Raw genomic sequence first — 16,664 nt, 5'->3', positions numbered from 1 at the left:
AACAGGATCTTTGAAGATATTATTAGTTAGGTGTGGACTCATTTGTGAACAGCATCTGTGGAGATCCAATTTAGTTGAGGCCAAAATGAATCAGGGTGGGCCTTAATCCATATGATTGGAGTTCTTATAAGGCAGAGGAAATTTGGATGTGGTCAGTAAGAAGAAGGCAGATGAAAAAAGATCGCCATTAGACAGAGGCTGAGATGCAAGCCAAGGAGCCCCAAGGATTGTAGCAAGCCAGCCCAGGAATGCTACAGACTCCAGGAGGAAGCATGACCTGTACAGACTTTGATTTTCAACTTCTAGTCTCCAAAACCATGAGACAATAAATTCCTGTTCTAAGCCAACCCATGTGTAGTATCTGTCATAGTAGCCTTGGTAAACTAAGACAACATTTAAATGCTTATACTTCTAAAATTTGAATTATATTTAATATTGTTTTACTAGTATTATGTTATGAATTCTGAAACATTAAATATAAAATATTGGTATTAATACTAGCACTTAGTTATGTTAAATAGATGCTGAAATTCCAGTGTTGCTCCTCTTGCTCTAGTGCAGCAGTCATCAGACCCCAGGACAAACGGGCAGGGCAGGGAGAATGTGAACACAGAACTGGATGCAGTTTCAGGAACAGATGATCTCAGACGGTGGGTGGAGTGAGGCTGGAAGGTGTGTAAGGCACTAGGAGCTGTCACTCTCAGGCTGAGGGTAGCATCACAGAGCTGAGGGTCCAGCGAGTTCTGTCAGGGGGCCATGTTGAGGTGCCCAAGATGTCATGAGAACGTTTCTCAACGTGTACTCTGTGAGTTGCTTGAATCAGATTTCAGAGGTTGGGCTCAGCTGAGGTCAGTGCCCACCAAATTTCAAGAAATCCTGGGCTAGAAGATATGGGGCCAAATATCCAGGTGGACCCCATGAGCCAGTGAGAGGAAGGCCCTATGTACAGTGTTCTTCCCCATTCAAAAAAAAAAAAAGCACCAAATGAGGCATCAGTAGAAGAGGTGGTGATGATGAGGGCAGCAGAAGGCTCTTGGCTTGGCCTCATGGGACCCTTTTGGAGTCCCAGTACCTGTTCCTAGAGCTGAGGATTTCGAGCTTACAAAGTGGGACTTGACTGCAAAGGAGGGGGAAAGGCATAGTTTGAAGAAGTCTTTGGAGTGGAATCTCCCAGGGGGTGGGGATGCAGGGGCCCCACTCAATCCACCACATCCAGCACTGCCCTAAGGCCCAGCAGTGGAAACCTCAGGCCCAGGGAACCTCAACAGATAATGTCAATATGTCTTTTGCCCCCATCCCTTTCTGCATTGTCTGTTCTTCCTCATCATAAAGCCTGATGTGTTAGCCTAATGTGGTTCCTTTTTCTTACATAGCCAGGGCCCTGGTGATTTCTACTCTACACACATTTTCTTAGGGCAGTCCTAAGACTTAGTATTCCCAGTGCTTCGCTCACTGCTTGGAACATAGTAAATGCTGAGTACATGTAGGTACTATTATTGGTTCAACCAGTATTGAATGAATGAAGGAAAAAAGAGACCATTTTAGCACCAACAGGCTTCTTCCTGCCCGGTCCCCATCTTTATTCCAGCCACAGTACACTGGAGATCCACCCTCCCAACCCCTTGAAATACCCCTCTATGGACATCAGGACCTGTGAGAATCAGGAGCCTGCAGTGGGTGGCGAGTGTGGTAGAGTGTAGCACTCTAAGCGGGCAGTATTTGTGTGTGTGTGGGGGGGAGGAGCTGGGAGGTGGGGACGGTGGGCAGAAGGTGCACAAGAATGAAAAGGAATGGGGGAAGGACCATCCTGAATCAGGGCTGCTAGCCACAGGGAAGGGGACCACCTGTGATGGCCACCTCTAGGATTGTGAGATGCAAATATATTATCAGCATCTAAAAACTATGATTAAGAGTTTAATCACAAGTATGTAGCATTACACCATTAGTAGAGTGAAGTGCATATGACATTTAAATACATCACAATTGACTGATCTCCCCAGAACTTGGAAAATGTAGTTCACAAGTTAGGCTTCTTTTTGCCCGTAGTTCATGGCGTATTCAAAGTCTTTGAAGCTGACATGACCATCTGAGTCTTGATCTACTTCCCTGGAAAATGAAGCAAAAAGTATTTACATGTTATTTTTACAGCACCTATGTACCAGGAGCATATGAGAATCTTTATTTCTCTGTATGTCTGCATGAGAGAAGAGCCCATTTTCTCTCAGAGGGCAAGCGAAAGCTGAGGGGATGCCTACATTTTTTCCTTGTATCTATAATACCTAAGATGGAGAGGAAAAGAAAAGGTATTTATTAAAAGCCACAGAAACACTCTATTCAATGTACTTAAAGGAATGAGGTCAAACACAGATTATATGAGAAAAGCAAGAACAACTGTTTTCTAGTCAACTTGCAAATATCTTACTGTGATAGGTCAATAAAATTGCCCAATAGAATATGTGGGATAAACAAAATAAGAGATAAGAAAAATGTTTTATGAATAAATAGTAAAGCATATGCCAAAAAAAATAAATAGTAACGATTATAACAAAGATTAACATCCTGCATTTTACATTCCTTATCTCAGGAATCTTTGCACCAGTGCTGGGATGGGTCCATTTTGCTAATAAAGACACTGAGCGTTAAATAGGCACAGCAGTTTTGTCAAGTTTACACTGCGAGTAAGTAGCAGAGCTGGAACTCCAACCAGGACTGTCATTTTCCAAAAACAGGTACTCTATACAGTCCTCTAATTCCACATTGCCTCCCTAAATGAATAGGATATTCTGGAGAGAAGTGGTTATACTGCAATTCCCATGACTAGGCCAGCTCCAGAAGTTTTGACTGGCTTCGTCCATGGTCTCAGAAGCACAACTCAATTCTCACAAATGCCTGATGAGCTTTTTGATGCATGTGAAGAGCGATGAAAGATGTGAGCCTCTGGCTGGTCGCCTGGGGAGGAGTGGGGAAGTGGCCTCTGCTGGATTGTCCTGTGTGTCCCTAGATTGCTGGGATGGGGGCACTGCTCCTGAGCAGGAAGTAGAGACACGGCCCCCACACCACATGGTTGAGACAGCACACATCAGAAAGACAAAACCACAGCACAAGCAATACATTCAAACTGTTACCAGTAAAAATAATGTTTTTCATTAAAAAATGTTCTTGAAAGGAAAACTGATGAGTGGTGGCCAAAATTCTCTTTGGGGGGGGGCGGCATTCTGAGACAATGTGTTACACTCCTTATATGTAGCTTCTGTGGTTGATACAAATTATATTTCGTTGAAACAACAAATGGTATCAACCATGACACAGGGCTTTTAAAAGCAAAGACAGGCCCAAGTATCAAAGCCACTAATCATTGTAATTGTTTTAAAGCAGGCTTTTAAAATATTGAATTCTAAAATAAACTTTCTGAATATTTCATGCCAAAAGTCTCTGAAGTCTATAATGATTCTGGATAGAGTGATGATAATTTTTCATTCTTTTGAAGTAGAGAAAATCCCTACTTCTCTGCCTCTGGGCAAAACCGTGTTGCAGTGTGTTAGTATAAAACGACTGCAGACTGCTGAGGTCATTATTCTTGTTACGTCTTTTGGTAAAATATACATGATGATTTCATGCTATACAGGTCCAAAAGCACAAAGTCAGATGTCTTCTAAGGGATTAGCAATAATCACTATCACATGTTACTAACTACAGAGTATAAATCACCTCTTTTATTAAATTAGATAACTGAAGATTCTTAGTATTGCCTAAGTACTTTTCCCAAGGAATTGGATTAGGTAAAGCACCTTTTTTCCTTCTACGCTGAACTGGTATAGCTGAACTATAAATCTCAGGGTTGAGTTAAGTGGATAACCTAAGAAAAGTAATGTCTCACTGAAAGACACTGAATGCTTGCAGAAAAAGGAATCCCTTTGCCTGATTTTCTCAGTATAGAACCTTCACCTGTGATTGCATTAACTTATTTTTCTTGCTGTCTTTGCCAAAGCTCCCTACCATAAAATGGGTAGAGTATAAGCAAGATGTGTTAAAATGGAACAGTGTATTCACAATGTTTAGAGTGGAATTTTGTTCACATAATGAATGGAGTGCCATAATGTTTATATTTAGAATGAAAAATGGTAATATACTTAACGTCTTCTGATTCTTCTTCCTCATTATATACATAAGCATATCGGTCAGGGAAGGTAAAAAGGAAACTCACATTTCAGAGCTATAATTTTAAAAACTAAAATACACTCTTGTTTTTTCTTGCAGAAAGAATTAGTGTAGAGAAGGAAGGTTTCACAACACCCACACTCAAATCACTGTGTGATAGAAGAGCGGATGTGCCGGGTGGGTAAAATAGGGGGTGTGCTGGGGAGAGAAAGAAAACAACATTAGGTAAAAAAGTAAAGAGTTTCACTGTATCTGTTTCCAGAATTCAACCCTACGTGGAGTTTACTCTAGTTCTGAAACAAGAACAAGTTGTTTTGGTGTCCCTAAAGTACATTCAACACTAAAATATTCCCCCACCCTCACCCCAACTAGAAATAAACTCCAGAGGGGCAAGAACTTTGTCATGTTGGCGGCTGTGTCCCTGGATCCTCGCACAAGTCGGATGGTGAACGTCTGCTGAATAAATGATTCTGGGAAAAGAGGTGACATTACGGAGGTACTGGAGGAATCAAAGAAAGAGATTATATCATTGCTGTCTTTAAGACCCTAAAAATCAGCCAGAGAAATAATACATACTGACGAAGCCCACAAGTAAGGTGGTAATCATCTCTATGGCCAACTAACTACATTCTGTATATGCAGATCAGACTCAACAGACGGCACATGAGAGAGGGTCTCTGAAAGATGAGCCTGCAGAAATGGGGCAATGGATGGAAGGAATCCCTTGAATGCCAGGCTGAATGGTTTAGAGCTGAAGAGCAAGAAACTGGGAAGCAAGGCACAACAGTAGATACCTGTGAGCCTACCTGGCCCTAGAGTCAATGTCCAATTGCACAATCCAGTTAAGTCGCTATTCTTTTCCCAGTGGATACAGGCTTATGTTTCAGAACTGGCCCTTCAAAGAAATGATCAAAGCTTATTCAATGTAAACAGACAACAATAAATTGCTATAACAATAACTGCTTTCTAGAAATGTTAAGTCCAGTTAAATTAAAGGCTTTTTTGCTTGTTTTTGAGATACAAAAGGGAGCTCTGGAGTTGATTTTGGGAGTAGGAACTCAAGAGAGCTGAATCTTTAGTAGAACTTAGTATGAATAATTTAGGACCATCTGGGATGAAGGGCATGAAAAGCAAGATAAGAGAAGATGGCGGAAGATGGGGCTACTGGGAAGGGGGAGTGGGAGTGCTACATAAGAAATGGCCTGTGAAAAAGTGATCGAAAGTCCTTTTATTAACTGCCATGTTTACTAAGCATTTCGAAGCAGCTTGTTATGACCTCTCCCCCATCTTCACTAAGAGGCACAGCAGGCATGCACTGTGTGGCAGTGCCTGTCTTGGGTTGGGGGCTGAAGATTGCGTTAGATGAGTTCCATCTGAGCTGGGGCAGTAGTGAGCAAGAAGAGCAAGTGAGGAATAATAAGATGACTTGTCAACTGAATTATTTCAAGAAATGAGAATTCAGAGCTCAGGATGGCCATAAAGCCATTGGAAAAGTGCATTATAATCTCATGGGATGTAGAAAGGGGCTTCCAGGCAATACTATTTAGATTCTGAAGTGTAGGGAGACCCAGGCTGACACTAGGGTACACTGAGAATTTCAGCCAGGAGTAGAATTTCAGTCCATTCAGCTGAATTCCAACAGTTTTCATATCTATTAAAACACAAACATTTTCTCTTTTGTTACATTAAAACATGGTAATAACTACTTTCATCAGCATGAACTTTAGCATTTTTCTTTTTCATACACCTATTTGTTAAAAAAGAGTCTATTCTTTCCTTTATGTGATTCTGTGTGAGTTTTGAAAGCCCAGACTAGACATGCTCTTGTCACCCAGAGGTTAAGTGGTCTCGATCCTGAAGGAGCCAGGGTTTCACTTTGCGAATCTTTTATTAAACTAGGCCATCCTGTTGCTCTAATACATTCTAAGAGAAACATAAGGTTGTTTTCTTTTTTTTTCCAATTAAAAAAATATGAATGTTTCTTGTATGAAAAAAATATAACAATTTCTGGGAATGTTTTGAAAAACAGTTATTTCTTAGAAAATAGTTTTTGTTGTAAAATAATTCTTTTCAGTATACCCAATGGCCAGGCCTCCAAAGCCATATTTCAGATTGGAGTACTTGCTTTTGCCCAGGTTACCTTAAAAAAAAAAGGCAGGAAATAATCAAAGAGGGAATGATTTAAACACATCATTACATTAAACAAAGGAATATTCTCTATTTAAATGATATAAAGACTATAAAATTTTTAAGTGAAAACAAGAATACAAACTGGTCCATATCATCATTGCAATCTTATAAACATCTATATTCATTTGGGCAGAAATTGAAGGTTATGTGCTAAACAAAAACTTGTTTTATGAAGATGGTACAGTTATGAGTAATGTTCTTAAAATATTGGTATCTTTTTCAACTCAAGAAACATTTTCTTTCTTTTTAGACTGAATTTTCTAAACAAGTGGCTTATGATACATTGCACAGATCCTCAACAGCTAGAGCAGGGTTTCTCAACCTCAGTACTATTGACATCTTGGATCAGATAATTGTTTGTTGAGGAAGAGAAGGGGGGACTGTCTGCGCATTCTAGGATGTTTAGCAGCATCCCTGGCCCCTACCCATTAGAAACCAGTAGCACTCACACCCCAGTTGTGACAACCGAAAATATCTCCAGAAATTGCCAAATGTCCCCTGGGGGACAAAACTATCCCTGGTTAGAAGAATACATGTTTAAGGCAATTCTTTGGAATATTCCAGCTAATCTATACTTACTAAAATAATTTCCTTTAAAGACTTATTGTTCTTTTAACAAGTGATTTCTAGGACAGCTGAGGCACACGTGTTTCTTGAATGGATGGTGCAGATAATCACCTCGACGCTCTGCCTTGCCAACGTGAGGGTCTTGAATTGAGCCCAGAAAAGACCACACTTGAGAGCCAGCCCATTGGTAGTGACAACAGAGCAAGTGACAGATGTTTCTGTGCTCCCAGCAAATACATTGACAGATAGTAATTACTTTGAGCAACTGTGATAGTCACAGAGGGTTTTGAAAGTTGACGCTATATTTGACTTATCTGAAACATGAGTGAGAAATGTAATGTAGAGGCAAAGATTTAAATGAGAAACATTTTCTTAGTGGAATTTTTGGGGTGGGGAAAAGTGAGACAGAATCTCTTTCTCTTTGATTCTTTATGGAATAATTTAAACTAAAGTCAAAACTGCCATTACATTAGGGACAAGGCTGTCATTCTGACTGAACAGTGAGAGTAAAAATTACCCCCCAGGCACAGAGCGCCTGCTGGGGATGAGAGGACCCGCCAATTGAAGACGGAATGATGACAGCTCCTCCGCCAGCAGCCTTCTCTGGGAGAAACCCCCTGGTTCTTCCCATTGGCGTGCTTGCCTATTTGTTGACAAGAGTCCTGCAGGGCTCTACAGTAATAAGTTGGTAATGTGTTTATTAATTTCAGTTTTTTAAAAGACATAGTGTTAAGAAAAGCCATCTGGATATTCAGAAAGGATAAAAGAGATATGTAGATCATTTCCAGTCTTTTCCAGGCTCCTGCATGACTTCGGCAGATGCATTTCCTCCAGCATGCCCTGGACAGCCTCTGCACTCTACCTCATACACTCCTGACCCATCTTTTACTCTGGTTGTGGCTCAGTGTTTCCCTTAGCTGCAACCTATGCCAGGTATCTTTTGCTGTTTGCCCGGGAATGCTCTGACACGTGGGTGTTGGACCCACATGTGCAATCTGCAAGTATGGAGGAGTTAGCTCCCCAAAGGGTGGCCCTTGGCCAGTGAGGTAACAGGATTCAGCAGATGACCACTCTCTCCTTCTGTCCCCATCAGGCAGGCAACTCAGGTCATTCTATCAGCTAGTGGGACTTTCTGGTGGGATGGAGACCTGGTCGCTTCTAGCAGCAACAAACTTGATAAAAGGACCTCTGCACTGGCTTTCCCTCATTCTCTGTTTCGTGTTCCCCAGCCCTTCACTCCCACTCCCTGAGATCATTTCCCAATGATCTGCATGCAAGCCATCATCTTGGGAAGAACCAAGACTGAAACCCAGTGGAAAGCTTCTTCTGAGATGAAGCCATCTCAGAGCATTTCGACTGCCACCACCAAAGCATGTCACATTAGGTTCTCACTCAGGTAAAAGGGATCTCACTACTTGAAATAGATCAGAGTGTTCTTCTAGTTGGAAAATGATTTTCAGAGCAAAAAATATTCCCTTAACAAAGAGCTCCAAAGTTTGAAGTTCCAGGCAATTGAAATGTCAGTTAAACAGAAAAAGTTAGGAGCAGTCTTCTCTTTACCATCTAATATACATGTCTTATTTAATCATAGACTATTGATCCTAAATGGTATTATTAGACTTTAAGTGTTCCTTCAGAATGAGGACAATATATTCCTGAATGTAAGAGAGTTCTGCCTTTTGGGTGCAGATGTACAGCTACAGACTGACCATGAGCAGGTGGTGGACTTGGCCATTTAGGATTAACTATGAAGGGTAACAGGGTAGCCAGGTCAGGTCAGGGACACAGAATGACACAAGCCAGGCAAAACTTTGGCCTCACTAGTAGCAGGCTCAGCCTACCAGACTGAAGATGCAATAGATGTCATTGGTTATTTCTCTGCATCCATCCAGACCTCTGTGCTTTGCAGCAGCTGTGTGATTCTGGTGGAAATGATCCCCACCCCAAGTTGCAGAAGGAGGATTTGACTGCCTTAAGCTAATCACTGAAATCCCATCCTCCTTACTACAGTGGCTGGTTCAAGGACTGATTGGCTTAGGTCAGTTAGGACATGGTATTCTTCCCCTGGCTTGGTAAAGGGTTGGTCCAACCATAATGAAGCCGGGGAATTTTGTGGATCGGGAAAAGAGAAGTTCTTTCGGTTTGGAGAGCATGGGGTAGAGGTGAGGCTTGGTATTGCAGCAGTTCTCCTCTTACCATGAGGGTGCAATATCCACAGTGGTGCTGTGATCTAATGGTGCACTGATCCAATGATTTATGCACGTGCTTTTAAATGTTAGTACTCAGCCCAAGAATGGAGCTACTTACAGTGAGGAGCAGAGTAAGAAGAACAGTAGAATGAGCTGGAACCCTAATCAAACCATGCCTGAAGCCTGTACTACTTCAAAACCCTTAGTCACCTGACCCAATAAATTCCCTTTGTTGTTTTAAGGTGGTCTGAAATGGATATCCTGCTATTTGCAAATGAAAGTGTTCTCACATACCAGGTATCCTGTCTAAAATCTTTTCTAAACCTTGTGATGTCTGGAATTTGATAGATACAGGGTAGACACTCAATGAATATAATATTTTTGAAAGGACTGTTTGATTTAGAAAGGAACCTAAAATAATTCAGATTTCTCCTTAGGTGCTATCCTGAGATTCTGGATTATTTTCCACAGTTCTAAATTCTAAAGAACTTTCTTGCTGCACCCAACAAAAATCTCTGTCTACGACAAGTTAACTGTGATTCTTAATGTGGTGAAGGGTTATTGATGGGTCCAATACAGTTTTCCCCTCAAGAATGGTAGGACAGAGTCTCTGTCCAAGAAAGAAAGGGAAAAATGGATGTGAAATCCAGTCACAGGTGGCAAAAGTGATTAATCATAAATAATGACTAATTTTTTCCTATTTTCTAGGTTTTAAAAATGAGGAGTGTTGTTTAAAGCTAGAAATATTTTAAAAAGAGGAAAGAATGCAATTTCAGTATGCCTGATTACTGACTAGTTGTGGTCATGTTGATAAATGAAATCAACATATAGCCCGAAGTCTCATTTCCAGAAAACAGTTTCATATTCCTTCTCTACCAAGTGTTTTAGCAGAGCTGTTCATAAGTAGTGGTGTGATCCTGTTTCCCAGTTTTAGTCTCTGGAAGAGAAACTGCAACATTAGAAGAGCAAAAACTACACAGCTGTAGGCATAAAGAACGCAAGTCAAAGTGAGCATCCTTGAAGCAATCATAAAAAAAAATGTGTGTCCTGAGCTTTGGGGTCACTAGGTCTTCTATCCTTTCCCCACCCCTGTATGTGTAACTGCTGCAGGCCCATCCTGCAGGGGCAAGGAGGCAGTGGGCTCCAGCAGAAGCTGCCCAGGAGGGAGCTGCCAGGCATGGACCCTGGGCAAGCCTTTAAGCTGCCGTTGAGTCTCCGGCTCCTGTTTTGTCAGGATGAATGGCCGGGCTGGGTGATCGTTCAGATTTGATCCAGCTCTAAATGCTGATCCAGTGAAGATGGATCTTAAGTATTCAACTAGTGAATTTGTGCATGGAATCTTTAACAGTGCAACCCAACTCTGATTAGCCATTTTTAGCCTTTAAAGGGTAGTTTGAGTTTTTAACCTGGTGGACAGTTGTAAAGAACCATAAATACATATAAATGGAAATGGAAGAAAATGATCCTGTCTTCAACAGTATAGAATATAAATGGAGACAAAGCCATTTCTATTTCAAATATATAATCACTTCAGCTGAGATATCTACTATCATCTTGAACTTGATTATGAGATAAAAGAAATGGGACAGAGATGGCAATCATTTAATCTCTTAAGAACTGCTATTCTGAAGAGCTTTTCACTCTGTCTCAATAGATTTCTTGCAGGTTATGATCTGGCTAGAAAGATAGCATAATGATGAGGAAAATTATGTTTTCAATAACATATGCTTTTACAGTACAAGTCTGTCCACAAAGGAGGCAGTGAAATGAACTCTGACCACTTTAGCAGATGGCGTGACGGCTGAGTGCACAGATGCAGCCTCTCTGAAAGCAACAAGTTCATATCCTTGACTGAAGGTTTGGGAACGAGCTGAACTTTCAAAAGTAATGTAGGAAAGATTACATACTTCCAGACAAGGAAGCTGAGTATTAGCAGGTTCAGAGGCTTGGAGAGCTGGGCTAAAAGAATAAGGCTTAATGAGACTCATTTTGCTAATGCAACAAATAGATTTGAAGTTGAAATGTGAACTGTAAACATCGAGCCATTTGTGAATGCCCTGCTGATAACACTGTTAGCCACTGTTTGGTAGGGAGCTTGATTTTTAAAAGCATATGTTCCGGAGTCACAAAACACCAATTGGCAAATAATGCTTGTTTTCTGTAATAGTATAATGATTTCAAGTAGAATATATTTTTAATAATATATGATAGAGGGATTTTAGAGGTTTTTTGGCCTACTTTTTAAAAGGAAATTTGCTAGAAGATACAGAACACTTTTGAAAAATAATGATATCAAAAAATAAAACACTTCAATAATTAAAACTGTGTGATTTTAACCCAGGAACCAATGAGTGGGAATAGTGTCCAGAAACACGAATATACAGGAATTCAGCAAGGGTCCACAGAGGCATTTCAAATTGGTGGGGAGGGAATAGGTTAGCCAGTAAAAGGTACTGGAATAATTGGCTATGGTTCTGGGCTGGGGGAGTTTGAGTCCATGGTAGAGGCTACTATGTGTTCACTGAAACATCCTTCCTTCCTAGGAACAAGCTAGACTACTCTCCCAGCCTCGCTTGCAAGCAGATGCAACTGGGAGTTCCGGCGATGGAATGCTGGTGGAAGTGTTCTGCTCCATACCCAGGATTAGCACACAAAAACCTCCAAAATGAAATCCTCCCTCTTTCTTCCCCCATCTATACCAGACGCAGAAGGACGGTGGGGCCCTAACAGAAGGACATTGGCGCCACAAGATAGTAGGGTTGTGGGATCCTGGGGAAAATCATAACACTTATATTGAACTTTGGGTGGGCACAAAATAAACTGCCATGTACTAGGCCACTGAGATTTTGTTATAGAAGTTAGTGTCACTGTAACAAAGATCATTCCTCACATCATAAACAGAATTTCATATGGATTAAAATCATACATGTAAATAATTAAATCATAAAATTATTAGGAGAAAATATGTGCAATCTATTTATGAGTCAATATTATTTATTATACAAATACTTTATAGAATATAGGGAAAAAGACGATTGCATAGCATACAGGAGGCTACAATCACATACTGTTCTATGATAAAAGAGTGCATATTAAAACAAGATGGGATTTTCACTTAGATTGGCAAATTAAAAAGTATTGAAAATGCTGAGTGTTGGCAAGGGTGTGGGAAAAGAGGCACTTTCATATGTTGTTGGTGAGACTATCAACTGTTATAAATTTTCTGAAGAACAATCTGTTGATATGTATCAGAATTAGAAAACATGCACATCCTGTGACCCAACAATTCCACCTAGAATAATTTTTCTAAAGAATACTTGGGGAATTACAATGTGCACGTGCGCATGCACACACATACATATACACATGTACAAACAGATGCTCACTGCAATACTGTGTATAAAGCCCCCAAACTGAATATACATCACTGGGAGTCTAGTTAAATAATTCATGACATGTTCACATTATAGGCTATCCTACAGTCATTAAAAATGAATAAGGCAGAACTATTGACACTGACATGGATGTATGTCTTTGATATATTGCTAAATGAACAAAACAGGTCATAGAAAAGTATGTGTAGTAAGATCCCATTTATGCAATAAACCATATGTATTTTACATGGATAAAAAGCCAGGAAATATATGGAGAAAAAATGGAGGCTATCTCCAGAAAAGAGAGAGGATTTTTTCATTAAAATAAAAATACATACACACACACACACACACACACACACACACACACACACCAACACATAAATTAAGCTATTGAGACACTAGGAACCGAAAACAAACACAAAACCAAAAAACCAATCAAACAAAAAAACTCAGAAACCTGCTAAGATTTTATTTTGTTCTCGTTGACAGAACTTCTCTTAAGACCTATGTATAAACAAGCGTATTTTCATTTTCCTCTTTTAACAAGCATTTACTGAATACTGTTGGGAAGATTGGGATGGTTGAATTTTCTGATACACACACCCATACACACATATACATAGTGGTCAAAAAGATTTGCTACAAGTCAGCTGAAAAACTGGAGCTCATAGTAATTCCAGTATACTCGAACCAGAGCTTCTTGACAGCAGATACAGAGGTGATCAATAAATATTAGCTACTATGATTACTACTATGATGAGTACTCCATGGCTACTAGTTTTTATGTAAAAGACAGGAGCAATCCTTAACAGTACTTTAGTGGTTCCTATTCTATTACTAGATCTGATGACTAAGATATTTTTAACACAAGTTTTTGATACTTCTGTACTTTTAGGTTTTAACTGTACTATATCTTTGATTCTGTTTGTATAGTTTAAAACCTTTATGTATTCACTGATCAATAAAAAGAAATCTTGCTCCTCTATATCCATTTTGCCTTCCCAATTTGACTTAATTTTTCAGCTTCATCCATACATTGGAAAATTAGATGGCTGTCACAATTGACAAGCCCAGTATTAGTGTGAGGCTCTTACTGTCATAAGTTGATGATTGGGCTATGGGCTCTGTGCCCCAAAGCGCAAGCTACTCAAGAAATACCTTTAAAAGTAGCTCTGTATAGGTTATTAGGGGAAGACTTACGGTAAAGTTTCCTAGATTGTAAGCTCTTACATCTATTCCTGAGTTGTAATGGTTATTTCTATATTCTGAGATGCTGAGCTCTTTGTGTATAACCTGGTCAGTCCCTGGAACTCTGTCTGTGTGGCACCTGAGACTCAGAGCCAGAGTTTGGCAGCTATGAATGTCAGCATTACCCCATACAGCAAATGTTAAAGAGGCTGAAAAAGAGATCAGACTTCAATAAGAGATATGAACGAAATGGACTTGGTTAGGAGTAAGGTAAATCAGAGTAAAGGGTTAAGGACGATATTGACGTGTTTTAAAACTTCAACTTCTGTGTGCGACCAAAGGAAGAGATGTTTATTTGGTGTAAAATCTATGTTTTCTGTAGCACACTATATAATTTAACTTGTATGGTCAGTTTAGTCAAACACCATAATTACATGGAATGTTGAATAGGCAGTGAGATCTGGTTGGTTTATACAGGGTAATGTGAAGTCCCAATACATATAAGAGTAATTTGGACAGAGAATAAAAATGTACTTGCAAAGCCCGCTTAAGGGACTGGAGAAAAATGTGGAAATATTAAACTTCTCCACCTGGGGAGTTACAGATATTCTCACAAGCACTGGGGGACTATCAATTTAGAAGGCTGGGTCCTTGATCTTGGGGCTTGCCCTTATGAAGCCTGTTACTGCAAAGCAGAGTCCAAGCCTACTTATAATTGTGCCTAAGTCATCCCTAGAGAACCTCTTTTGTTGATCAGATGTGGCCTCTCTCTCTAAGCCAACTTGGCAGGTAAACTCACTGCCCTTCCCCCTACATGAGACATGACTCCCAGGGGTATAAATCTCCTTGGCAACATAGGACATGACTCCTGGGGATGAGCCTGGACCTGGCATCATAGGATTGAGAAAGCCTTCTGGACCAAAAGGGGGAAGATAAATGAAACAAAACAAAGTTTCAGTGGCTGTGAGATTTCAAATGGAGTTGAGAGGTCATTCTGGAGGCTATTCTTATGTATTATACAGATACCCCCGTTCTGGTTTGCTAATGCTGCCATTAAACAAAACACCAGAAACGGATTGGCTTTTATAAAGGGGGGTTATTTGGTTACAAAGTTACAGTCTTAAGGCCATAAAAGTGTCCAAGCTAAGGCATCAACAATAGGGGACCTTTACAGAAGAATGGCCAATGGTGTCTGGAACACCTCTGTTGTCTGGGAAGGCACATGGCTGGCGTCTTCTTCCTTTGGTCCCAGGTTGTGTTATCAAAATGGCCTTCTCCCAGCACATTTCTCTCTAGGAGTCTGCAGGTATTCTCTTAGTTTCTCCCAGGCAAACTCTGGAGTAGCAGAAGTCTACTCTCAATGACCATCTTCAAAATGCCCCTCTCAGCTTCTCTCCAAAATGTCCCTCTTAGCTGCTCTGAGGTCCTTCTGTTTGTAAACTATTTTATAGGACTCCAATGATTAAATCAAGACACACCCTGAATGGGGGCCATATCTCCATGGAAATAATTTAATCAAACATTTCACCCACAGTTGATTGAGTCACATCTCCATGGAAACACTCAATCAAAGGATTCCGACCTAATCAACACTAATACGTCTGCCCCCACAAGACTGCATTAAAGAACATGGCGTTTGGGGGGACATAATACATCCAAACTGGCACAATCCCTTTTTAGTTTTTAGTGTGTTGGAATAGCTAAAAGGAAATACCTGAAACTTTTGAACTGCAACTCAGTAGCCTTGATTCTTGAAGATGATTGTATAACTATATAGCTTACACGGTGTGACCATGTGATTGTGAAAACCTTGTGGCTCACACTCCCTTTATCCAGTGTATGGGCAGATGAGTAGACAAAAATTTAATGAATAACAGGGGTAGATGGCAGGGATGGGATGTTTCGGGTGCTCTTTTTTACTTGTATTTTTATTCTTATTTGAATTTTTTTTGGAATAATGAAAATGTTCAAAAATTGATTGTGGTAATGAATGCACAACTATATGATGGTACTGTGGACAACTGATTTTACACTTTGGATGATTATATGGTATCTGAATATACCTCAATAAAATTGAAAAAAAAAAAAGAAAAAAGAAAAAAAAAGTAGCTCTGTGCCCTCTAAGGAGAATACAGAAGAATTAGAATATATCAGGTTGAGACTTACAGAGCTTAAAATTTATTACTTTCCTTTCATGCAGCGTGCTAACAAGTCCTTCTTTTCATTTCCATTTTAAGAATTGTTTCCTGGCAGTCTTCTTCTTAAAAATAAATAATCACCTCTCTCTTACCTACCCTTCCTCCACTCTTTTAAAACAGCAAGTTAATAATACAATAATATAGAGACAAAAATTATCTATTGCTTCACCTACTTGAAAGCACTGACATTTTAAAGATGTGTACAGGATCTTTCAGTCACCCCAGGGGCTGTGACATAACCAAGACACTGAAAGACACTCTCCTAGTGTTTTAGCAAAGACTCAGCAGTAATCCTTGTGACTTACTCTACACATCTTAGTTTCTAGGAGAATTATTTAAGCTGTACTACAGTCTATGAAGGCAGCTTTTTTTAACTGAATGAAGGTGCACAAATTTAAAAATTAAGATTTTTAACTATTTATATTTTAGTTTTAGAAAACCTGTTTTGGGAAATAAGATTTTACATCTCAGCCCATTTCTCACTGATGTACTTCACTGAGCCAATAGAAAATCTGGCCTTAGTTCAGCATAATTACAATAAATTATTTATGTTTTAGTTTACATGTTTCCAGCATTTAAAACCTTTGGGGGTATGGACAATAATAAGCAATATAAAAAATGAATAACATTTCATAATGAAACAACTCCCTCAGATCATCAGAAGCACTCTATTAATAAAGTCCAGCTCTAATCAAAAAGTCACCAAATGGAATGACCAGAGGGCTTTTAACACGAGAATTTAAGTCTAGAGAGATGAAGGTTCAGAGGGCATACAAGTATATAGAAAATTATGAAAT

At 39.8% G+C, this 16,664-nt stretch overlaps 1 protein-coding gene across 2 annotated transcripts in view; it reads right to left on the bottom strand.

The window, feature by feature from the left end:
* Positions 1 to 1,539: 1,539 nt before the first annotated feature.
* EFCAB11 (EF-hand calcium binding domain 11) overlaps positions 1,540 to 16,664 on the bottom strand; it is a 181,674-nt gene continuing 166,549 nt past the window's right edge. The window contains exon 6 of one of the 2 annotated variants that reach the window (XM_037832088.1): positions 1,540 to 2,106. In XM_037832088.1, the coding sequence (XP_037688016.1) occupies positions 2,025 to 2,106 (82 nt within the window). In that variant the 3' untranslated portion in view covers positions 1,540 to 2,024. Of the gene's footprint in view, positions 2,107 to 4,846; positions 5,054 to 16,664 lie in introns of those variants that run through there. The other variant, XM_037832090.1, reaches the window with a different exon arrangement.

The sequence above is a fragment of the Choloepus didactylus genome, chromosome 4, assembly GCF_015220235.1.
Source record: "Choloepus didactylus isolate mChoDid1 chromosome 4, mChoDid1.pri, whole genome shotgun sequence".
Taxonomy (NCBI): domain Eukaryota; kingdom Metazoa; phylum Chordata; class Mammalia; order Pilosa; family Megalonychidae; genus Choloepus; species Choloepus didactylus.
Note: the sequence above shows the minus strand (reverse complement) of the source record. Positions and strands in the feature narration are given on the sequence as shown.